The 26,177-nt window shown below is 34.7% G+C and overlaps 1 protein-coding gene across 3 annotated transcripts in view; it reads left to right on the plus strand.

Annotated features, from left to right (window-relative positions):
• The window catches only part of LOC103493908 (serine/threonine-protein kinase ATM), a 61,562-nt gene that overhangs the window by 10,970 nt on the left and 24,415 nt on the right, over positions 1–26,177 (plus strand). For all 3 annotated transcript variants that reach the window (XR_007818869.1, XM_051081117.1, XM_008454864.3), the window contains exons 14-34: positions 1,421–1,462; positions 1,595–1,665; positions 2,960–3,008; positions 4,207–4,278; positions 7,641–7,766; positions 7,850–7,936; positions 8,016–8,203; positions 9,956–10,556; positions 10,636–10,707; positions 10,812–10,970; positions 13,048–13,173; positions 13,679–13,806; positions 17,814–17,970; positions 19,053–19,099; positions 19,181–19,244; positions 21,082–21,156; positions 21,741–21,860; positions 24,511–24,696; positions 25,420–25,541; positions 25,652–25,721; positions 25,960–26,087. Coding sequence is in view for 2 of the 3 variants with exons in the window: in XM_051081117.1 (XP_050937074.1) it covers positions 1,421–1,462; positions 1,595–1,665; positions 2,960–3,008; positions 4,207–4,278; positions 7,641–7,766; positions 7,850–7,936; positions 8,016–8,203; positions 9,956–10,556; positions 10,636–10,707; positions 10,812–10,970; positions 13,048–13,173; positions 13,679–13,806; positions 17,814–17,970; positions 19,053–19,099; positions 19,181–19,244; positions 21,082–21,156; positions 21,741–21,860; positions 24,511–24,696; positions 25,420–25,541; positions 25,652–25,721; positions 25,960–26,087 (2,690 nt within the window). In the remaining variant the exon portion in view is untranslated. The remainder of the gene's footprint in view (positions 1–1,420; positions 1,463–1,594; positions 1,666–2,959; positions 3,009–4,206; positions 4,279–7,640; positions 7,767–7,849; positions 7,937–8,015; positions 8,204–9,955; positions 10,557–10,635; positions 10,708–10,811; positions 10,971–13,047; positions 13,174–13,678; positions 13,807–17,813; positions 17,971–19,052; positions 19,100–19,180; positions 19,245–21,081; positions 21,157–21,740; positions 21,861–24,510; positions 24,697–25,419; positions 25,542–25,651; positions 25,722–25,959; positions 26,088–26,177) is intronic.

The following is a 26,177-nucleotide window of genomic DNA, read 5'->3' on the forward strand; positions in this document are numbered from 1 at the left end:
CTTGCTCAGTAGTTGAATTCTTGGGTGGTGAATCGTGAACAGAAAAAAAGGGACAAATTACGTTGGAAGAATGACTCGTCGGGCAAGTTCTCTACCAAGTCCACATTCCTAAACTTGACCAAGTGATTTACGGATAACAAGTTTCCTTGCTTATAGAAGTCTAAATAATCGTGAGAAGCTTCAAAGAAAATTCCCTAATTGGTCTCTCCACCCCCATTTGCTGTCTTTGTCTTAGAGAGATGGAAACTGTGGATCACTTATTTTTACATTGTGAGTTTGCTTCTAAAGTGGGGTATTCTTAGTACTTTTGAGTTTTGGGTTGGCTAGTTGCCTGCCTAAGAAGATTGATGATTGAATGATGGATGATTTTGACTGTGGAAGTTTCTATGGAGAAGGAAAGATTCTTTGGAGATGTGCTACTCATGTGCTTATGTGAATAGTATGATGTTTGAAGATAAGTTCATTCTATTTGATTCTTTTTGGGCTCTTGTTCAGGAACTTATGAAAATCAAACATTTTCGCATAGAAGACGTAAAACATATATTAGACATTCTCGAAATGTAAAAGAATTTTGCATAAATTTGAAATCCATTGGATTTTTGTTGTAAAAAAACTTTATAAAAAAAAAAGACGAAAATGAAGTTTGAATCTTTAACATAATCCGTATACTCAAAATAAATCAAACCTTTTGTCTCTGTGTTTTTACAACGAGAATTCTTTGCAGATGAAGAGATGTCAAAGTGGCTGCTTCTTTCCCAAATATATTGGTCTATATCTCTACATAAACCCTTGTTTATCAAGAATACGCAAGAAAAGTACTTCAGATGGCTTAGAACCAGTAGTTCATTATCTAATGGATTTTTCTGTTCTAATACTCCATCAGAGAGTTATCAGTATTTATCAAATCTGTTCCTATCTAACGTTTAGTTTTGTTGGAGGTCCTCAACCCTAGCCTATTTCTTGTAGGGTTCAATTGTTAGAACCTCCCAAAGAACTTGTTAATTATGGCCTTCTTATGATATTAACAATTTTCAATCATTTTTTTCCTTGACAGCCTTGTATCCTCCTTTCGAGGATCTAGGTAAAGTAAGGCAAGCTTGTCTTTTTGCAGTTTATTGGGGGTATGGCTGGAGAGAAATAGTTGGATTTTTAGGGGTTTGGAGACCGGAGAGGTTTCTAGATGAGATGTGGGATATTCTTTGATTACACTACTGGGCTGGTGGGCGTTTACCTTTTGGATTGGAGTCCATTTCTTAGTTTTTATTAAGATTTTAGGACTTCTTTTGTACACCCTTTTATGTACTTTTATTTTCTTAATGAAAGCTTAGCTAAGTGTTAGTTTGATCATAAAATATGTTTATATGCATACATGTTAATGTTAATGCATATTGAAGTTCACGGTATTTGAGAATCATTGCAGGCCGAAGCTGCTTTGTTGCTTCTAGGAAAAATAATTGAACGAGTGAGTTGCTGAAGAATTTACTTTCTTGTTTTTTCTGTTGAGTAGTTAGGTTGAGTCTTTCGAATGGATTGTTTACATTCTAGAACATTCTAGTTTGCTCAGTGTCCCTTATGTAGCAGCTTCTTTTTTCAGGATTCGATGAAGATGTGTGTGATTCCTCAAGATGTTTGGGAACATTTATTTTTCAAACGAATGCCGTCAATGTGAGTTGTTCTCATTTTTTACCTTTTTTAGTCCTGTTGGAGACCGTTTGAATCCACTAGTATTTCAACCCTTTTTCAAATCAACATATATTTAAGAAAAATTATGACTATAAATAAAAAAACTTTGTTTCTTGTTATAAGAAACTAACACAGCTGAAAGATTTCAAAAGAACTGTCCTTACATTACCATGAAGCGAAGTTGCAGTTTTTTTTTTTTTTAACTTTTCATTGAATAAATAAAAAGAGGTTAATGCTCGAAGTACACTGATACAAAATAAACTAGATAAGAAGATAAAGCAAATACAACTACAAATAACCCAAAGCTGGACTTGACCTAAAACATTAACGCAAATACATGATATTATCTTGTAAACTATCTGGAATGAAATAATTTTAATTTGAAGTTTAAATGTTCATTTTTATTTGTTGAGGATGTCACTTTAGAAAAATTAATTAATGAACCTCATAATTTTTATAAGATAGATGGGTTGTTCCTTTATTGGGAACTAGTTTTCAGATGGAATCCCATGCTATCTAAAATGGTATTTTTTTGAAATGGAGACAAGCTTCTTTATTAATAATAACACAAAGTACAAGAGAGTTATATAAAAAGAGCAATAAAGAAGTTGTAATCGAGGTAATCCTAGGGGGATCAGGAGGCGCACTTGGATATCTGAACTAAGTCGACACCCCCTTAGCGCCAAGCATCATTTTCCAAGAAAACATAAAGGCAAAAAACCGATGGAGGAACAATAATAATAAATGTCCAGCCTATTACAAGGGTCCAGAAAAACAGGAAAAACATGACCAGAAAAAACCCAAAGAGAGAAGTCCTAACGGTTTTTCAGTCCAAGAATGATGAACCCAAAGAGAGACCTTATTGAAAGGACACGTTGGGGATCCTACATTTGAAAAATCAATGGATCTCGCAATGTTTCTCTGATATATAGATTACTCCTCTCGTCGTCAATTAGTTCTGAGATGGAATCCCATGTTATCTAATAAGTTTTATGGAAGTTAGTTCTGAGATGGAATCCCATGTTATCTAATAATTTTTATGGAAGTTAATCAAAGATGTGAGATATGTTTGGTTGAAATGAGGACACAGAATCTGGTGCCTACGAGATTGGTTTTCATCATTCCAATCAAACTTTGCATGTTCATAATGTTATTCTGATTAGTTGGTTACGAAAAATGATGCCATCAAGAGAAGTCGAGACTTTAGACTCTAGTCATATTTGACAGGATTCTGGGTAGAGTGCCATCTAATTATGTGATTATGGTTGCCTTGCAGATCTGCTTTGTACTTAATATCCTGTTACTTCTCGAGAAAAGGGTCTCAAGTAAGTTGCTTTTGCTGGAATTTCAGCTCTGCAATCTGGCATATGCCACTTGATCACTATTTACCTTTCAATGCTCAGACTGTCAATTCTCCGTTTGTCCAGTAGCTGTAATTGCTCTATCTTTGGGTTTTCAATGTATTTTAATCTCTTAAGAAAATGGTTTTAATCAAGTTGCTTTAGCTGGAGTTTTGTTTCTGCATATGTCATCTTGATCACTATTTACTTTGTAATCCCCAGACTGTCAATTTGTCATTTGTCCAGTAAATGTAATTGCTCTATCTTTTAGTTTGCAACATATTTCGGTTTCTTAAGGGGGAGAATATATTGAAAAAGTTTGGTGCTACCAAGTGGACAATAAGGATTTTTGTTTTTGGATTTTGTTGGAAAGAAAGCCAACAACAGAGTGTTCATACTTTTGTGGATTTGAAAATCTATAGAAGGTCAAACAAGTAAATATCAATATTAAACTATTGAACCCAAAAACTTTGGCTGATGGGTTACAGTGAAATTTAATTATATCACTATATCTACTAATAAGACCTTTTTCTGTTCTTCTTTTTGTTTTAATCAATTAAACGGTTTCTATTTCTGTAAAAAAAGTAATCACTCTCGTGTCTAAAATGGGTCTTGGACCAGGAATTGAACCTACCCCTTTACAGTATCGTTAACAATATATATAGTTAAGATGTCAATCAAAATGGTAGTGGTTCTATTAGCACAATATTCTTAGACTTAACAATCTCATCTTCTCCGATATAACCTTCCTATGGGAAAATAATAGGTAGAAAAATCCTAAGCAAGTACTTAAGTTAACAATTCTACAAAGTTTAGTCAAAGTAAAAGAGGCTGTTCTTCCCTTCTCTGTTGATTAGTCAAGATATCTAGAGCAGACAGACATACCTAAGCTGCACAATGGGCGGATGCTTTTTCCGTTCATGTAGTATAAATTTTCCTCTCCTGGAGGTTCTTTTATTTCTATTTTTTTCTTAATATATTTAACCGTTTGAAAGATGTACCATGTTGTTCTGTGTGTTTTTATATACGAGATTCAATTAGATTCAATTGAGGAATGAACTTACAATGTCTATCATGGATTTTTTTTTTGAATTTTTGATATACTTTGTTAATTTTTTGAGAAGTTTTACCATTTGACATAATTTCCCTTATTATTATTATTTTATGTATTAATGCCATCTAGGGTGACCTTCGAGACATTTTCCATCTTAGGAAAAATCTTCTGAGAGCAGTTTTAGGTCTTCTTAACTTGAAGGTTTGTTCATCTGACTTTCTGATTTCTGATTTCTGAGTTTTGAATATTGAACTTTTTCAATATTTTTTAAATATGTAGCAGCTAAACAGCTAAAAAGACAATCATTAGACTTGTTGATTGGTAGCATTTCTATTAGGTGGACCATTACATGTTTTCTCAATAAAAGTTGTTGCCTTTGTAGAAAAATCCGGATCAATCATAGATTTTGTCAAAATACTCCAATTCACCCTAATCACACTACATCAAATACTACAATAAACCCTGATCATACTACATCAAATGTTTACTGTATTTTAGATTATAGTGCATTTATTTTCTTTGATTAGTATTTCTGTTCTTGTTTTGGATCACCCTATTTTTGTACTCTTTTAAGTCTTTATCCTCTTTGTTTTATTGTAGGTTGAATATTAAACTCTTCCATTATATCAATAAAAAAGTTCTTTTTTTTTTTTAAACTTTTCAGAAAAAAAAAAGGATTAGGGAGACATATTCTTAAATCTCCGATTGACCCAAAAGCTTCAGCTTCATGGGTGAAGGTGAATTCAATATGTTATCTAACACTTTCTCTCACTTGAGGACTCGATATATAAAAAAGGCCCAACAAGTGGAAATCAATTTTAAATGGGGAGGAAATAACATTGCAAGAACTTGAATACAAGACTATCCTGGATCACTTGCTCGATACCATTTTAAATTACTAATTGACCCAAAAGCTTAAACTTGATGGGTGCAAGCATATTTAATATAATATCTAACATATATCTAGATATCTAGATGACCCTAGAGTAAAGGATGCACAATTACAATAAAAGACAACTATACATAATAACATATCATATATTATGATAATTTACATCTTGGTCCTTAAGTACTTGCATCCTATGGCCTTTTTTATGCTAGAAATGTGGAAATAATGATGGTAAAACTTAAACATGCAGAACATTTTTTTACCTCTCCAAGGGGTCACGTGTGTACTTGTTAGAGAGCAAGTAATACTTGGTGAGTAAAACCAAGAATGAATACAGGGATAAAATGTTGTACAGATTTGAGACAGCCAAGCAAATTCAATTTAATGCAGGACAAAAACTCACCAAATACTTAAAAAAAAATTGACTCAATAGAATAGTTTCCTATTGTGAAAATTTGAAACAGACCACACGTGAAGAGAAATTGAATTGACTAGGTTGGGTATTGTCTCCCACCTTATTTTCATACACTTGCTTGCTTGGGCATGAACACTACTAAAGTAAACACAAGATCCTACTTCTTAAATTACCAATTCATCCAAAAACTTAAGCTAGTGGTTGAAGGCAAATTTAATTATATTTCACTAATTGAAAGGTCCAACAAGTGGAAATCAATTTTAATTGGGGAGGAAACAATACTAGGCCACCTACTACGATACCATCTTAAATCACCAATTCACCCAAAAGTTTAAGCAAGTGGTTGAAGGAAAATTTAATTATATATCACTATCACTACTTACCTACCTTTCTCAAGGAGAATGTTAAGTGTCTTGAGCATGCTTGTCCAGGGTATAATTCTGAATGGTCGCATGCTCAAACCATCCTCAATCACCTTGGTTATATTTAAGTCCTTGAGAGTTGTTTTTGTTTTCATGTTATTTTTCTGAAAATGTTTAGATTTTTGACCAATTACTGTTCGCGGCTTTCGAATTTTACACAACCGACTTGCTCACTGGAGTAGGGCAAGTGCCGCGCACCCATTCTGTATTAAAAAATTTGCAATTGTGACATTAAGTATCACAAATGTCATGTCTATGATTGATTTGATGGAATATAGTCCGTTCCTTTTTGCTTTCGAGTCATTACACTATGTCTAGCAAACCATTATGGGTTGACCTAGTGGTAAAAATGGAGACATAGTTGCAATAACTAACTAAGAGATCATGAGTTCAATTCATGGTGGCCACCTATCTAAGAATAAGTTTCCTACGAGTTTCCTATCTAGGAACAAATTTCTTTGAGTTTCTTTGACATCCAAATGTTATAGGGTTAGGCGGGTTGTCTCGTGAGATTAGTCGAGGTGCGCATAAGCTGGCATGACACTCACAGATTATAAAAAAAAAGAATTACACTGTCTAGCATAATTTGTTAAATAACTCTTCACTCTTATTCTACTAGTGTACGTCCAAATAGCCCCAACCTTCTCAGGCTTGAGCCATGCTCAGCCTCGGTTGTGTGGTCAAACAGATGGAGGTTTATAGTGCTTGATCTCTCACTAGCAAAAGCCCAGTTGTCATGTCATGACCTTACTTACAAGCTACCCTGGTAAGTGGCGGTCTACTTTTTCTTTTTTCTTCTTTTTATTAAGTGGTGGTCTACTGCAGTGAAAGAATAAGTTAACAGGAGGTTTTAGCTATAATAACTTGTGTATCAACAAGTTATTAGTTGCTACAGTCACTGCCGCTATTTTTCATTTTTTCTTTTTCCCTTTCAAGTTAGAAGTGGGAAGGGAGAAAGGCATAAGGGAAAGAAAAGAAGAGGAAAAAAGGAAAGGGGAAAAAAGAAAAGAAATGAAAAAAAAACAAATGCAGCAGATGATGGCAGCGACATTGTTGACAACTATTGATGGAGAGGGAGAAGAAGGGGAAGGAAGAAGAGGGAGAAAGAGGAGAGGAAAAGAGGAATAAAAGAATGTTCTCTAAGATGCATCTAGTTCTTATTTTCATTGTAATTTGAGGCTCGAGCATTAGACTCTTTTCATTTCATCAAAGAAAAATTCTGTTTCTTTTTTACGGAAAAAAAGAAGAAGAAGAATTTTGGTGCCATGTCTGCTTTTTGTTAGTAATTAATAGAAAACTGACAGCATGGACCAAAAGGCTACTGAAATCAGACCTCGAGGTTTAAAATATCGAGATCAACTTTAAAAATTCAAGGACCAAAAATGCTACTAAGCTCCAATATTAAGGATCGAAAGCCTATTCTTTTTAGAAGAATTATGGATTGGTTTTACAGTAATGGTTGAAATCAATCCTGATCTATATGTTATATTCATTATCCCTGCTTGTTCATGTTTCTTTTCGATGAGATACTTCTTGAAGTTAAGTGGGCATTTAGTTAGATATTTGTAATAAACATCTTACTTATTGAAGGTTGATTTTTTTTTAAACAAATATTTCAATTTCAATTTTTAATTTTTAATTTTAAAATTTAATTTTCTTTTAATCATTATTATTATAACTCTCTCTATCTCTAGTATATTTTTGGCCACAGGTGAACACACCAAAACTCACTATACCTGATTCCTTGAAATTTTATTATTAGATATACGAGATTGGATACTCTTGCTAAGGATATTTTGAACAATGTTTCGCTGACAACTGCTTCTGCTTTATGTAGGAGGTTGCTAGCTTCAACGAGCAGTTGATATTCTTGTTGCCTGCTGCTGTTTATGCTCTTTGTGCGGGTTGTGCTCCTTCAAGGGATGTTACAGGGGTTTTAGATGAATGTTTGAAGAAAGATGTGGTTTGATAATAGTATCTTCCCCCTGTGAATTAAAGATAAATTAGAGGATTTTTTTGGTAATAGAAAATTGATTATATTTGCAGAAAGAAACTTATCTAGATTGGTCGCAAGAAATTTTTGAGTGTTCTGTGGAAATTGTGGCCAAAATACATCTTGGTTCTAGTGTTAAGGTGGGGTTTTATTGTTTGTCCTTTTTCTAAAATAATACCTCTATGTAGTTTCTCACTTCGTCTATAATTGTTGGTTCAGATATGCCCAACCCGAGGCCATAAAGCTATTCATCTGCCTCGTCAGATCAGAGATCCATTGTTGGAAGAAATGGAGACTACTGTTCTTGGAGCATTAATTGATATGGAGAGGGAAAAGTTGCTTCCGTCGAGTATCTTTATTTTATGTGCTTTACTGGCAAACTTCATTGATGGTTCAACTTTGATAAGGTTTTCATCATCCTCTACATTTATATCTTTCTTTTCCACTTTCTGTGAAAGGGAATTTTTTTTAGTTTGAAAAGAAAAGAGACAAAATTTCCATTAAGACTTGAAAAGTTACAAATTGACATACAAATTACATTTTCATGCAGCTATCAAGATAAGTTATGACAAAGACCTCCCAATTATGAAGTTTTTTTTTTCTTTGATATGAGATTACACGTGCAAACCTACATACACTGGCTAACATTTATGATATTCCTGCTCATTTTTTGTTGGACACTCCCCAAGAATCAAATCAATTTTTTTGTTAGGCATAAAATGTTACTGGCTAGGGCTCTCTCTATCTTTCTCTCGGCGGATTCAAAATTTCGAACCAGAAAACTCTCGATCTCTAACACATTTATATGCTAGTTGAGGTATGCTCGCTTTGATGGCCGACTAATTTGAGTAGTGTACAACTGTTAGGAGTTGGAGTCAAAACTCAAACCCACCTTTTGGCCCAATTTCCATTTCCTTCTTAACCCAAAAGAATTTCTATTAGATTGGTTAAATTTGGAGATTGTTTTGATTGGTTAATATCAAAGGTGGGTTATCAAAATAAGAAAAATTAGGCGGTGGAGAAAACACAATTAATGTCTTATTGCTAAAGGAAGTGAGTAAATATCTTCTATAGGGCAATAATGGAGGGGTTACTTAACAAAGAAGAAAATTAAGTGGCTGGAGGTCAATGGGCTTTGGTCCATTTGGCTAAACATACCTATAAATGTGTGTTTATGGAAGAAGAAAGGTGTGCACCAGAGATGTGTGCTGTGAAAGGCACAAGGCTCTGTGTGCCTTCGTTGGAAGAAGAAAAACAGTGTGTTGAGCCTCCTCATCGTTGAAGAGAAGAAAAATACACTAGATGGAATTTTATTCCAGTACAGTGTGGAATGAGGATTGAGGAATTGGTTTATTTCAAGTTACCGAGTTGTGGTACTTGATTTCAAATATTTCTTGATGGTGGAAGAGAGAGTAGTTAGCATGTTCGAGGGTGTCTTTTTCAATCTCTATCATATCATAGTAGAATCTGTAGTCATAGAAGACTGAACGTAGTCTTGAGTTTGGGACGAACCAGTATGTTTTTTGTGTCGTTCTTTTTTCTTCTTTTTCCGTGCTCTTTATTATTTGCTATTTTTATGACCTATTACTAGTTTGAATCTCACTTGAATTTGAGACAAAACTTAGTCTATTCCATATTTATTTATATCTTGCATAAATTCTCTTTGTAGCAATCATAAGAAATGCTTTTGTAATTACAACCTAAAGGCTTCGTTGGTTTAGTTGGTTGGGATGTGGTTTTCTCTAACCCACCCTTAGGTTGTTATATATTCAGTACCTATATTTTTTATAGGAAATAAACTTCTATATGATACGAAATTTATGCATCTATTACCCAACGTGCATATGTTGTTTGAGTTGGCATGCTATTATTTTCTCGGTTTAAATTTTGTTTCGTCATTATTTGTATTACTTGTATCTTGCTCTGTTCATTATATCAATAAAAAGTCATCTTTTTTAAAAGAAGATCAGTATCATTTAGTTAGTGGAATCAAAGAAAGCTTCCTAGTATCCAACTAATTTTAATTTGGGGAGTTGGGATCTTTAAGGCGCCACTGAAATGTTGAAAAAAATCTCCTTTTACTTTCCTGGGCAGCGTTTTCTTTTCTAGGTTCTCACGTATTTGTACTCCTCCTACGTGTGTTTTTCTTGCATCATCAGGCAATGGGAGAAAGCATCTTTGTTCACTTCCAGATTGGGCCGTTACATTTTAGAAATGATGAATCATGCTGTTAATGTAATCCAAGGGTACTGCAGGGATATTAAACATCTCAATTTCTTTGGCTCTGATTCATTCCTTGACACAACGAGCTCTGTTGTCACATCCTTTAGAAGTTTTGCTTCCAGTTTTATCTTCAACATGGAAACATGCCATAAAGCTCCGGATGTTGATTTGTCTGGTGCATTCAATCTTTCAATGGAAAATCTTTTGAAAGCACTTTCTCAACTCTATCAAGAATATTCTATATCCAATAAGAATCTCCATTCTGAGGCAAACTCGAGAGATTTTGATGCACCTGTTTCTCCTTTGGCGAATTCCCCCTTGGCTGATGCTGAAGTGAGTAGAATTTTAGATATGGAATTGGATGTGAATAATGACTCCAATGACATGGATACTAAAAGAAGCATGACGCCTGGAATGCTTTCAGCAACAGTTTGGAAGTTGAGGATGATATCTCTTATTTCAAGTTTTTCCTCAGTTTTGCTTGAATCTACATGGGAGGTTCTGTTTGTACTCCTTGAGAATGAATGTGATTCAAAGGTGTACAAAAAATTCACTGATAAGTTTATCATGCTTTTCCATTATCGGATTTTTTACTTGTATATTTGTTATTTCTTAGGTATGCGAACAGATCATGTATCATCTTAGTCAAAACATCTTGTGGTCATCTTCGGAAAAAGTTCTGAACATGGTAAAACTAATCAGCCAATAGATGATACTGTTCAAATCTGCTAAGAAGTTGAAAATATTGCAAGTGTTATTGATGACAGTATTTTCCTTTTTGTTTCTATGCAGATGATGGTAATGGATAACATGATTAGTACAAAGGTAAATCTTAAGCTGGATTTGTCTAGCACACTAGATGCTGTTGGTGGTTTACTTAGGAACCTTTCATCCTTTCATGGGGTTAGTAAGATTGGTGGTCGATTTACTAAGGATGCACAATTTGAGAAGGTAATTGTTGGAGCTTGTTCAATTTGAAATCCCATGGTAAAATAAACATACTAAAATTTATCTAGTATTTTCTACTCTAAACTTTCTCCAATTTTTAAAATGGTTCTGTACAAACCTATGGACAACTTCTGTCAAGAATTGAATGACTTGATGATAAAGCAGAATTATGCCCAAATCTTGTTTTCGTTTTTTGGTTGCTCTTCCATCAAATTTTATGGATTCTACCAACGTGGGCTAGAGATCTAAGAAAATTGGAGCTATATATATATATGTATATGTACATGTTAATTAAAAATGAAAAAAGGGGTAACTACGAAAGAAGATTATAAGTTTGGCCCCATTAAGTTGTTGTGATCCGATCATTCTTCCACGATCATTCTTCCACAAAAGAGGTTGGTAGATATGTCTCCAAAAGTTCTGTGGTGCCTCCCAAACCAAAGGGCCTACAACAGCGCTTATATAATAGACTCTGATGTTAACAACGTTTACTTTAAGCTGGCAACCTCAAGAAGCCGATTATCGTTTTGTCTGGGCAAGCAAATAGATCAGTCAAACACGTATAGGAGGGCCCTATCATCTTTTTTGGGTCTGTCTTTGATCATCGGGACAGAGTTATTGTGTTGTGGGAAATTTTGTTCAGAAGGTTGCTGAAAGAGATTGGAATTCTGTATTTTGAGCAACTTCTTCATGCTTTATAGGAGAAGAAAGTGGAGCATAGTGCTGCTTCTCGTGGATGGATGTTAGATGCCTCTTGAAGTTATTCAATTTGATCCTTATCTCAATATTTTGCTACGTTGATTACTGTTAGATTTAGTGGGCATGGCCCAAGGAAGATTTGACCTAATATTCTTTCCTTTTCTATTCCTCACTATAGTCTATTTATTTCTCCCCTTGTATCATTTGTTAATATAAAAAAATAATAAGAGAAATTTGCACAATGTGGTTTCCATGTAAAACTTGTGTTTGTTCTTTGTCTCTACTTTCAATAATTACTTTTTTTTTTGAAATGAAGACAAACTTCTTTATTAATAATTGAAACTCAAAGTACAAGAGAGATATACAATGGGTGTAGTAAAGAAGCCTAAAGAGCAAAAAGCAGGCAGGATCAGGAGGTGCACTCAAATATATCAACTACTTTCAATAATTACTATTGATAAGAAAGAAGGGTGCTTCTCACCTTGCGCCTCTCTTTGGTTTCAGATCTAGGGCGCCAATAGGGTGTGAAGCTGCCCACTACGCGGTGGTTACAGGGGGACGAACCTACGGCAGAAGCACGAATCTTGAATCTTTGTCAATCCTAGCTCTTGCAGGAGTAAGGAGTTGGGGAGTGTGAAGTTGTGAACTTTAGTCTTTGTTTAACCCAAGGAGTTATGTGGATTCCATAACTAAAATTTCATGTTATACCTTACGCAACTTTTTGGATTTCATTGTTCCTCCCCTTACTCCAAACACTCCTTAATGTTTGTGAAAGACCAATAGTCCAAAAAAAAGTAATATTCTTGTGTCGGCAACAAATTTTGGAACATTAAATTGTGCCTCAATCCTTCAAATGAAACTACCTCTACATTATTTGTCTCCATCAACTGCCCACTTTGTCAAGCTGCAATCGAGGAGCTTAATTTTATTTTTTTGGGATATTTCTCTATGGCTTGTTGGATAAAGTTCCCTATATTTCATCTTCAGTGGCTGTTTGGCAATTCGTTCAAGCATAATGTTGTTCAAATCCTAGTGGGCCTGCCATTCAAGCCTCAATCAAATTTGCTTTGGTCAATGGAGTCAAATCCTTACTTGCTGAAATTTGGTTTGAAAGAAACCAAAGGATCTATCAAGACAAATCTCTTCCGTGGCTTGAATTTTTTCAAGACAATCTTGTTTTCAGTGCAAGATGATGACATATGTTGAATTGGGGTGCTTTTATTTCCTTCGATTACCTTTGTATTTTCACATTTTTGTTCCCTCTTTTGTATTTCTGCTATTGTTATGCTTGTTTCTATTTTGTTGTAATTTGAGCAATATTCTTTTTTCAATAATGAGAAGCTATGTTTCTCTTTTAAAAATTGCTAATTTATAATTGCAGAACTTGCTTCAGATTGGAAAAGTAGTGAACAGGATTGCTGAAACTGACCTTCTTGACTGGTCGGGGCGTGTTAAGCTTATTGATTGCATTTGTAACTTTATTTTAATCAGTCCAGAAATTGGTCAGGTAATCATTTTGATGCATGAGAATACATATCCTTGTTTCTTATACTCCTGGCAAGCTACTAGATGCCCGAACATTTTATGGAATGCCCGAACATTTTATGGAGTTCTTTCTCATTATACTACAAAACAATAGAATAGAATTCGAGGAAAGGTCTGACGCCAAATTTGCAAATGCACCTAAAGAAACCTAGCTTTTCAACTTTATCCTACCCTTTCCTTGCTTTCTAATTCTTCCGTTCCAACCATATTATTCCGTCAGCCCACAACATGGGCTTGACTAGGTTTTCCCAAGCAATTTCTTGTTTGTAAATTTTATTTATTGTCTATTCTTTGATGTGTTATTGTCTTCTTTTTCTCTGAACTTCAATTTTATAGAATTTTACTTTCATGTGTTTCAAATCTTCCTCTTTTTTTCTTCTTATTTTATTTATTTATTTTTTAACACTTCCATTCTTGTACAATGAACTGTATTTCCTAACAATTGATGTTATGATGGGATCATCTAGACAATGATCGAAAGGTTATTTGTAATGCTGCGGGATCCTGAATATCGAGTTAGGTATTCCCTGGCGAAACAAATGGGCGTTCTCTTCCAGACATGGGATGGCCATGAGGAACTTTTCCAGGATATATGGTGGGTTTTCTGTTATTTTTTAAAATCATATTAATTCTTTTCTTGTATTAATTTTCCTTGTCATTTATTGTGTCATCATGTTAAAAATATTTAAATATCTCCTTATTCATTCTTTTCAAACTCGAAATTATTGATTGGATGTGAAACATTAGGCACAGGAGAAATTTTTGGGCGTTCTGATTAAAAATTTAAAAGGAATCCAAAGAATGAGATGATAACGTGTATATTATTATAGGTATTTTATTCAGTGGAAGAGTGTTCTAACATGTGGCGGAAGGAATTGAATCAAATATCATCCTAAATGCTTCAATTTTGAACATTAACATGCTAGATAAAAAAAGTTCTACAACAGAATTTAATAACTCTCACCTCTGTAGCTCAAATTCTCTTTGGATTGTTGATGGATTTGATCACGAGCTCAACAAAGACCACCACAAGAATCTTTGCTGCTAATCTCAGGACTTAGAACTAGATGGTGGGATCTAAGTTATGATCAATTTGAGAAAACTTTGGGTGGAAAGAGGGTTTTGAGCCAAGAGGAATTTTCAGCAAAGTCCACAGTGAATCATTAGCCTTAATTCAATTATCTATAGCCATTTCACATGCAAACCTATTTTGCTTTATAATTTGACACTTAGTAAGTGGATTTGGTGGCTAAATTTACCATGAAAAACAAATCAAGCTAGCATCTCAGTCCCAATAACTCTAACTTTGGGGAAACTCCACTAAATGTGGATTTTTCACCAGCTGATGGTCAAAGTCAACTATTTGACTTTGATCAAAATTATTTTAATTTAAATAATTAATTATATTAAACCACCAATTCACCCAAAAGCTTAAACTGGTGGTTGAAGGCAAATTTAATTATAAATCACTAACAAATTAAACAATTTAATCAATTGTTATTTTAATGACCCAATCAATTCGATTATTAAGTTAGTGTTGGGAATTTAAGCGAGATAACAAACTAAATTATGTCTCAAGCTTCTACTTTCCTAGGTTAGAAGCAAATAAGCAATCAAACATAAAATTGTAAATTATAAAGCAAAGGAAGTATTGTGAACGGCACCGAAAATTATACTGGTTTGCCCTATACTTGGGACTACGTTCTGTCTTCTACAACTGCAGGTTCTATTAGGATAGAGATTGAAAAGGACACCCTTGAACTCGCCAACAAATCTCTCTCCCCAAATAGTCTAACAAGAACTATTTGTATTCAAGTACCACAATTCGGCAACTTGAAATAAATAATAAGAGAAACCCTTGTCACACTAAAATAACACACTGGAATCAAGGGACTTCAAAATTCCGTCTGATGTATCTTCTTCAATGGCGAGGAGGCTCTCGGCCAACTACAAGGTTTGTCTTTCAATTTTTCATCTTTATATAGTGTCCACTGGCCTTTTTTCTTTTAATCATTCACCACCTCAAAAATGTATCAACAAGGAGGAAGCCTCTCTATTACCAAAAAGGCTCATTATCTTAAAAGAGGAATCCACTGCATGAAAAAGCCTCTTTTCTTTTTTCTTTTTTTTTTCTTTGAGAATTTTCACCGCCTTTAATTTCTTCTTTGATAAGAAAACTTCCATTAACAACCAATTGATAAGCCACCTCCAAATTTAGCCCATTAAAACTAGACTTATGGATTAAGGAAATAAATGGGTTGAGCCAAAATTGGACTTGGAGTTTTGGCTCCAAATCCTAATAGTTAAGTATATCAATATAAGTACTAAATGTCTTACTCTCTAACTTCGAATTATTTGATTTACTCTATCACACTATTTTAAGGTAAAGTCTGTCACGAGCTAGTAAGGGGATTTATTGGACTTACAGATCATGAACTCCAACGATTCGAGATTAACCGGTTAAACTCTTTTAACTTAGCTAACCAATATTTGTTAACTGACGGGACTGTCTACTATATTCCATAGTTGCACTCTCCTCATTGCAGATGTATTTATGTCCACTTGATATAATCATTATCAGTAAGTAAATCCTTCACAAGTTTTTCGTTATTATAGCTGGGTTAACCATCTTACTCCTAAAATTACATCTTGTTCCTTAAGTCTTAACTGATCCTTTAATGAACAATTGATTTATGGTTCAACCAATAAACCGAATCCCTCTCAGGCTAGTGAGAGGGTGAGCCCCTTGTTCAAGACCTGGAGTCAGTACTTAAGGGAACAACCTCCCTACTATCCCTAGAAGCGGGTAGGAGTGAATTTCATCTTGCACCCTTATGTCCCCAACTATCTATCTGATCTTACAGATGCATTTTGAGCCAGTGCTGTTGAGCTGCTCTCACCTATGCAGATCTAAGGATAGTCTCGAATAAACAGAAGTTCGTTGTTAGCTCAGGATTAAGATTAAGTCACCTAGACCATCATATTTGAAATAGTCGGTTTTAAAAAGTAAACGGTGTTATAAAGTAAAAGTTACTTATTTCATGGTTTGGTCTTATACAATCTCATTGCATAGGATACCCCCACTCACATGTCTTTACACTCGATTCAGGATCGTATTGCTTGTATCAAATACAAAGTGAGCCACATCCATTCTGGCCCCAGAATAGTGTACCTAATCTTATTCCCTATGCTATAGATCATTCAGACTATAAATCTGGACTATCGTCTTTTATGTCATTACATAAAGTTAAAGTGTTCGTACTATAGTTAAGGAACCTTAGTTTATTGGATTCAGAAGTGCAAATCATATATTCAATACTCTTTATCGAACAATATCTCAATAGCAACTTTATTGAAATAATAGAAAATGTTTAATATTTACAAATCACGAGTTTTAGAACATAAAACCCAACATTAATATAAAGGATGTATGAAAGGGTTACATTAGGAATTTTTAGGAACTGGTTATTGCTATTAGACAATCTTAAAATCCACGGTTAATTAGATTCTTGTATGTAACTGTTGCTTTTCACTTGTGTTGGGACATGAGTGGTGCCCTTTCCAGAGATGGTTAGATCATAGTTGTAACTCTTATCTCGGATTGTATGTTTTCTATCAAGTAAAAATTCAGACGGTTGTTAAATATCAAAATCTCTTGAACCAAAAAGGGAATATATTAACGATATCACTATAAAGCATGATGAAAAGAACTGCATGATGAAAAGAACTGCATTTAAGGATCTAAATTGTTCATTCATCCTCCTGGCTGCGCAACCTAGCAAGCTTGTAGGTGACTATAACATCAAGTTGAGCAGCCCTCTCACTATCCCTTTCCTCTTCTTTGTTAAAACATCGTGGGCAATCTTAGCACAATAAGTTCTGTTGTGCATCAGCAAGAGTTTGAGCTCCTTGACATTATGAACAACGAACTTCTTGAACCCAGTAGGAAGATAATGACGGGCCTTCTTGTTGGTGCCCTAACCAATGTTAGGCATCAACGTACATCCTTTAAACTTTCATGTCACTCTGGATTGTATATTGCATTTTTCCCTTTTTCAACATTATTGGAAATCCCAATGCATTGATACTGAATAATTGTGCCTCAACTCTTCAAAAGTGGATTCCACTACTTTATTTATATCCCACCATTTTGTTCTATTTGTCATGCTGCAAGTGAGGAGCTCAACCATTTGTTTTTTTGGCTGCTGTTTCTCTATGACTTTCTGCAAATTATTCCCTATATTTCATATCCACTAGGTGTTTGGTAATTCCTTCCAGGAGAATGCATATTCTAGTCGGTCAAAATTGGGTAGAAAGAAACCACAGGGTCTTTCAAGACAAATTTCTCATGTCACTAGAGTGTTACGAAGTTGCAAGACTTTTTACTTACTCTTGGTGCAAGATACATATTTGATTTGATGTGCTTTTATTTTCTTTGATTAGTTTTATTTTTGTACACTTATGGATGCTTATTCTGTATTCTCAATATTTCTATTCTTATTTCAGTTTCATTGTTCTCCGAGCGCTTGTCTCTTTTCATTATCAATGAAAACTTTTGTTTTTTTGTTTTTTAAACTAAATATTTCTCCCCTTCAATTCCAGTTCCAGTTTTGGTGTCCCGTTAGTGTTGTGCTCAAAACAAAAAGTTGTAACAGCAAAGGAAGTCCTTGATGCTGGTTTGGAGCTTGGTCCTACAATGGAAACCATTATTGTTACAGTTGGACATCTTGCTTTGCATAGTGATGCAATGGAGTTGGAGGTTAGTGTTCATTTAAATAGTTTTGTTTCAAATAGACTGAGTTGGGGGTATTTTCTCTCTGGATATCTCTTTTTTATTATATTAAATTTGTCTTCTCCCGTAAGCATAAGCTTGTGGGTTGAATTGGTGAGAATTAGGAGTTAAGATGGTATTAGAGCAGGTTACTGCAGAATATCCTGGGTTCAAGCCCCTCTATTGTTGTTTCCTCCTCCATTTAATATTGATTTCCACTTGTTGGGTCTTTCTTGATATTTCAAGCCTACAAGTAAGAGGGAGTGTTAGATATTATATTAAATTTTCCTTCACCCATAAGTTTAAGCTTTTGGGTTGAATTTGTGAAAGACTCTTGAAAGGTCACGACAAGAGTGCTGTTGGAACATAGGATGTTCTTTGCTTATGGATTGAGCGTCATCATATTGATCAGTTTCTCTTCATATTTATTAGTTATTTTTGGAATTTTATAGCTTTCAGTTTTGTGTTGAAAGAAATAGATGAACCTTTTCCAACTTACGTATTGGTCAACATTAAGGCACTCGTATGTTTTAGTATTCTGCATTTTCCACGCCTATTTGTATTCTAAATGGAAAGTAATTGTAACCTTTTAGTGGATTTATCAGCTCTTCTCTTGAAGTTACTTTGTTCGTCGACAATCTTGGGGCATCTAAGGACTGGATATTATCCAAATGGATGGATAAAACCTTTTTAGATTCATCCTTTGTTTCATTAACGGCTGGCACAAAACCACAAAACATTTTGTTTCACTTGAATAATGGCAGAAGAACAGTCTGGGTTGATATTAATTATTCATTTTGAAGTAACGAGTATGCCAAAGTACTTAGCTGGTCTTTCAATTATATTTTGTCTTCAGTTTCTTTCGTTTTTATAAGATTATTTTGTCTACAGTTTCATCACTTGACTTTACATTTATTAAGTAAATAAGCAAAAACACTCTTTCTAGTAGCTTTTTGACTCGTTAATTTGATGTTTTATGGATCTTTTTGTACTCTCTTTTTCGTACTCCCATTTTTCTCCATGAAAGCTCTGTTTCTCCCTTTCTTTATTGATATTATATGGCACTACAGGCTGTTTTCATGTTGTGTGCAATCTCGGCCATTGATCCTAGTCAAAGGTGCTTTATCTAACTTGTTCCAAACATGAAATTTATTGTGCTTTATATTTTTCAGTTTATAGTTTCTTTGTTCCTCTTCAGGGAAATGGTCTCTGCTATGCTTGATAACCTATCCAGAGAGCTCAATTATTCAGGAAGACAGAAGGTGAAATTTATAGCTTAGATCTTTATGCTTAAAATTTTTGACACATTTTTCAGTCCTCATTCCAAATTCTTATTGATCATTGATAACTTTTTGAAATAAGAATTGTGAAATTCAATTAAAACTGTTTAAGGTTTAAGGTACATGGTGGTAGTGGGAACGGGGTTACTCATCACTTTGTTTGATTCATGGAAAGTTTTGTTCATGTGGAAAAAGGTTACTTATCACTTTGTTCCACGGTAATAAACCATGGAACGTCTTTTTTTATTTAAATTTTTGTAATGAAACAGAGGATAAATTAATCAAGAGAGGCAAAAAGAACAGCCTAAGGTCAGCGTTGAGGACTCTCCCTCCCCCCAAAAAATAACGAAATTAAGCTAGAAGTCCTCCAATTGTTAATAATCGTAAGACTATAATTACAGAAGAAATTTGTTAATTTGTACACCAGCAAGAGGTAGTATGCTGAACAAGAACCCAAAAAGAATCAAAAGAAGTAAACTCATCTTCAAACATCCTGCAACTTCTTTCTTTGCAAAGAGGACACAAAAGTGCGTAGGTAGCACGTTTGCAAAGAAATTTCCTTTTTCCACAAAAGCTTCCACCTTTCAGACCATCCATCATCCTATCGTCATAATACTCCACCCCTTGGAAGCAAACTCATAATGTAAAACCAGGTTTTCCATGGTTTCCATCTCTCTAAGATAAAGTCAGCACATAGAAGGGGAAAAAGACTTCTGTAAGCAAGGACCTTAGGCAGAGGATATCCCATATCCTCACAAAATGTGATTACATAATTATGTGATTTGGAGGGCTTTTAGATACTTCTATCTTTTTATTTCTCAGATTTTGAGTTGTTTACTAGTTGGGATTGTTTGTTGCTGGATAGTTTTGGTACTTTAATCTTTAGGCTTTATTGTCGATTTTCCAGGTCATTGGTAACTGGTACTCAAAATATATATTTTAGATCATTTGTACATTGTTGGGTCATCTTTGTTTTTGTATAGAACTTTTCTATTTGGTCTACGCCAAATTGTTACCAGAGCTCCAAGAAACTTAGGCCAAATGACGGGGAAAAAGATGTTACTTCAGCTGACATCTCCTTAGAAAATAAGTGGAGTTACTATCGCTCTGCCGAAATCTATGACTTACCTCCTGTTTATCTTAATCCTATTACATCAAATTGCCTTCTGATCTTCACACGTCAATCCTGTCTTTAATGGTGCTGACCTTCACCCTTACCACCCTTACCATGCTTCCGGTGCTTTCCAGTAACTTTCTCAACTCAAGTATGAGTTTCAATAGAGGGATGGATTATGATGCAGATAATGTGTTTTGGAGGGTTCTTATGTACTTTTGTCCTTTTAGTTCAACAATTGCACAGTGGTGGGTCAAGGCATCGATCTTTGCAATGGTAAACGATGGCTTTTCTACTAAGCCATGCTTGGATTGAAACTAATAGTAAAACATTACAATTATTCGGTTAAGTAATTTAACAGAAATCTTCATTTTTTAAATAATTATTGGTAATTGTGTCATTATGACATTTTAGTGAATGGTTTAAAATCAACTAATTTATATCAATAATCTATAGTTTTCTTTGATTAATATTTTACTGCTGTATAATTTTTATAATTAATATTCCCTTGTGTGCAGTGGTCTTTGAACCAACTTGACATCATATTCTCATACTTTTTGTTATATTCTCAAGCATCTGATATATAATCAAGTCAACTAGCCGTATGATCATCAACAAACAAAATACATACTTCCTTCGTTTCAATAATTGTGAAACTCTGAATTTTTTATATTGCATATCAGAGGTTCTAAAATGTTTTTGCAGTACTTGGAGGAACTCATGGGATCACTTCTCTTTTGTTGGGTTACTTGTGGTGTAAGCTTAACTGCGCTTATTGAGGTATGGATCTGATCTTATGTGCTTGAACAATTGGATTGCTTCTATTCACCCCACTGGTAGCGCAGGGTAAATTGACTTCCTCTTTTTCCCTTCCATTTTTTGATTGTTTTGAAAAAATTATTACTGTTACTTCTAAAGAAAAAAGTTGTCTCCCGGGTAAAATCTGATTTTTTTTTTACTGATTACTATTTACATTTTAGATATTGATTAGTCTCATGCTGTGATTTTTTAATTCCTGCAATACATTTTTTTCATGCTCTATCTTTATTCTGCGTTTGGATTACCTGCAAGAAGCAAGGACTGAAATATGAGCATTTGTATCTCTATTCCATGGAGCAGGGACTGTATTGCAGGAAAATAGTTTAATTTGAAATATAAACATTTGTATCTCTTGAACATTTGTTCATTTTCATTAGAACAATGAGAAGTTAGTTCTTATCACAAATAGGATTTGAAATATGAGCATTTTTCCTTTCGTGGTTCACTTGGTTTGTCTTTCTAATGCGTTTAAATTTCTGTGAGGCATCTGTTCTCTAATTTTATTTTATATTGTCGATAATTGATTTTTTTTACTATGCATGCAGATAAGGCAGCTTTTTGTCTTGGATTCTGAACCCAGTTACTTTATTCAGTACTGTTGCCATTGGCTTCTTCCTGCTGTTATTTTACATGGCGATAGTTCCAACCTTGGCTGGATTGCTAGTGTAAGTTTAATGTGTAAAAACATTCTTTTTTATCCCAGTATCTGTATCTAGACATCACAGCAGATTCAGCAAGAGCATTAAACGGAAGATTTTTGGTTAAGGTGATTCAATACATTAAAAGATTTAGTGCTCAAGAAGTATAGTTAAATGTTTAGATACTGTGGATTTTATCAAAAAAATAAAAATAAAACAGAGACGAAGAAATAACACAAGGTCTATGTGGAAACCCTAGCACGGAGAGAAAAACCACGATATAGATTTTCTTATTATTTTCTAATGATAATAAAGATACAAAGGGGAAATATTTATAGGCAACACGAGCCTAATTTTTTTTATATATCCATGAGTGTCCGGGTCAGCTTACGGGCACCTCGACTAATCTCATGGGACAGCCTGCCTAATTACAATATTTGAGTGTCAAGGAAACTCGTAGGAAATTAATTCCTAGGTGGGTGACCACCATAGATTGAACTCATGACCTCTTGGCTAGTTATTGAGACTATGTCTCCTTTTTAATTAGGCAACACGAGCCTAATTAAAATAGTAAAAGATTAAGGCAAAGTAAATCTAAACTACCCTTGGGCTTTCAATATGACCCAATCCCACTACTTCTAATACTCCCCCTCAAGTTGGAACGTAAATGTCAGAAGACCCAACTTGCTAACACATGAATCAAAGTTTTGTTTTAGGAGCCCCTTTGTGATTATATCAACAAGCCGTTGGCTCGAGGGTATGTAAGAGATGCAGCTGCTACCACTATTCAGTCTGTCTTTGATAAAGTGTTTGTTAGTCTCCACATGTTTGGTTCTGTCATGTTGGACTGAGTTATTGGAAATGGTAATGACTGCTTTATATCACAGAATAGTCTCACAGGCACCTCATAGTCTTGACGAAGATTAGACAACACCTTCTAAAGCCAAATTTCTTCGCATATTCTCAAACTCATAGCTCTGTGTTTGGCTTTAGCGCTGCTTCAAGTCACAACTCCTTGCTTCTTTCTTCTTCAAGTAACAAGATTGCCCCGCACAAAGGTGCAGCATTCAGAGATGGATTTTCTATCAACAATGGACCCTACCCAATGAGGGTCAGTATAGGCCTTAATACATCTTCTGTCCATTTTTTTTAACCTCGTTGTGACAATTTCAAACAATTTCTCTGCATAGGTCCATTTCCTGCCAGCTAAGGGAAAGTGTGTTAAAAAAGGATATCACATCCATTGTCCCCTATTTGCGTTCATGAACCTGTTTTTGCAGAGTGTATAAACAAGAGGTATTTTGACGCTTGGACTACAATTTCTCAGTCGTGTCCCAAATATCCTTAGCAGTTGTAGTATACAGTAAGGCCTTTCCGATCTGTGGTTCCATATTGTTAATTAATGAGGACCGAATAAGAGAATCGTCCCCTTTCCAATACCTTTCCTAAGGGTCTTTCGGTGGAGGACAAGGTAGCTCAACTATCAGAAAGCCAAACTTGTGGCGCTGTTCAAGAATCATTTTGATAGATTAGGACCATGAAAAATAGTTTTGGCCATCAGCTTTTCCCCTGAAAAATACTCTGCAGATTGTACCATTGTATTAGGCATATTATATTGGAAGAGGGGAACGATGTTACCAAATTCTCAGAATACATCGGTGGGACTGTATGACTAGGGTTGGTAGAAGTACTTTCTAATGTCGCTCCAATCGTCGCAATTCCCAGAGAGGAAGCCTATACATGAGGATTTGATTGTGCCTAAGATTCACCATCCTCAAAAGTTGAATAGATGTAAGTAGTCCAAATAGTTGGTGGTGGCTGGACATTGGTCTGTAGATGGAGGTGACTGAGGGGTGGCGTGTGTAGGAAACCCAAGATCCGATTGCGACTGAGTTACTGTTGGGTGGTGTTACGACACGCATGCATCCTGTGTGGCTAAGGAGGGAGGCCGGTCGGAGAGCTGCGGCTGAAGGGTGATGGTGGCCGAACCTCTTTTAGCTGGAGGAGGAATTTCGCCGGAGTGTTGTGGCTGAAGGGAAGGGTTGGTCGATAGTTTCTGTAAGCGGCGAAATAGATCCTCCATTGTGGCGCTAATCTGAGCATCGACGACGGTGGCGATGGTGATGCTGATCCCGATGGTTGTCTCCCCTGTTTGAGTTCCATCAAGTGTCAAGTTGTCTAGGATTTCATTGGTTTCTCGATTTGGTACCATATCGAAAAATAGAGACGAAGAAAGAACACAAGGTCTGTAGAAACCCTAGTATAGGGAGAAAAACCACGGTATAAATGTTTCTTATTATTTTCTAATGATAATAAAGGTACAAAAGGGAAAATATTTATGGGCAACACAAAGCCTAATTAAAATAATAAAAAATTAGTGCAAAGTAAATCTATACTACCCTTAGGCTTTCAACATGACCCAAGCCTACTATTTCTAACAAATTTGAATGTTGATTTTTTATTTAATGTGTTATGTACTGTATGCATACTTAAGGACTGTATTCTCCTTGTCGTATTTGTATTAATTGAGGTTCTTTTATTCACTCTTCATACTTTTTATTCTCATTGTTTATAATTGTATTTTGGTATCCTTTTTTCTCCAAGGGACTTTGTATCATAGAACATTTTGGCCTTTTCATTAATGAAAAGTGTGTTGCTGGTTTAAAAAAACGAACAGGTTGCTGGTGAACCAGTGGAATCTCTAATTAGAAGCTATTTTGTGCCAATATTTTCCTATTGTATGGCACTGCATTGCAGCAAGAGATCTGGATATGAAAAGGGAGCTATAGTCCTTCAAAGTTCGATGTTGCATTTTGCTAGAATAACCGAGAGCGAAAGAGATATACTTATAAAGAAACATATGGTTTGATCCTTTCTTTCTTTTAATATTTAAGATTAAACACGTCCACCTTCTCTTTGCAATCGCCCAGCTTTATGTCAGACGAGAGTGCTCATAAATTATTTGCTCTTCATACTACCTATTTTGATGTATCATCAGTTATTAGTTCTTATCTTATTTATATCTTTTCATAAGGAAAGAAAAGCATCGTGACGTTTTACTTTGTCGGGGATGGGGATCAAACCTCTCACCTTTATGATGGAAGACTATGCCAATTACTACTGAGCTAAACTCATTTTCGCTTGTAGCTTTTAACTATTAACAAAAATGTATCCTTTTCCTTGTAAAGAATTGGTTGATGGTTTTTCTTTGTAATGCATGTCTGTCTTGGAAGTGTCTGTGTTTTGTTTCTTTTGTTTTGTTTTTATCTGCTTGGGAAATAAACTTACAGTAAGCTTCAACGTACTTCCCAAGTATACCATCTTTGTTTTCCTGTTGAATTATGTGTACTAGGGGATTGGAAACCCACAACCTTCATGTACTACTTTGCACAATCCTTTTGGTCTGAAAAAGAAAACATAATTTGCTTAATTTGGATCTTATGTGATAAAGACTTTGAAAGGAAAAGTGCAAATGTTAATTTCTGGTCTAAAAAAAAAATAGAATTTGCTTTCTAAGAAAAGAAGAAGAAAACAGAATTTGGCAAGATGTTTAAAATCATTTTTACTTGTTACTACCTGCTTGTAGGTGTCCATTATCAGCCAGATCTTAGCTTTAGCATCATGTACATCAGAACCTATGGATCCTTTCTTTCCAAAGGATACTGTTGTGCTTGCTGTTCAAACAGTTGTTGATGGTTTCTTGGAAATGTGAGTTCTTATCTTGCTCCTGCTTTTCTTTACATATTTTTTTTTGTAGTTTTTTTGTTGTTCCTGTTTTGCAGAAGTGACTATCTTTATTGTTAACTTGATTCTTCAAGGGAGAACAGAGAAACATTAAGTGGTGTTATTGACAGAATCAATGTTTTCCGTCCAGATAGAGTATTCACGGTATTTTTATATGTTTAATATTAGATTTAAAAAAACTTACGTAGCTTGTAGCCTATTGCGTTTTATTGGTTCACTTTAGGAAAGTCATATAGCCTGGCACGTCCTTCCGCTTCGTAAAGTTCTTCAACTTATAGAGAAATTTCTGTTAATTTGGGAAAACACATCTTTGTTTTCCCTTATTTTCTTTGATTTTATTCCATGCTTTTTACCAAATAAGTCTCTGTTGGTATTTGTGCAGTTTATAGTAGAGATGCACTACAAAATCACAGAAGCAATTCATCACAGGCATAAATCTCATCGATTGGCATCAATTGAAGCGCTGATCAACATTCTTGGTCATAGAGCTGTTGTTTCTAGCACTTCAAAGTGAGTGCATTTTGTATGGGTAACATTCTATTTTTATTTTTATTATTATTACTTTTAAAAAAAGGAAACAACTTTTTATTGTCAATACCA

The sequence above is a fragment of the Cucumis melo genome, chromosome 2, assembly GCF_025177605.1.
Source record: "Cucumis melo cultivar AY chromosome 2, USDA_Cmelo_AY_1.0, whole genome shotgun sequence".
NCBI lineage: Eukaryota > Viridiplantae > Streptophyta > Magnoliopsida > Cucurbitales > Cucurbitaceae > Cucumis > Cucumis melo.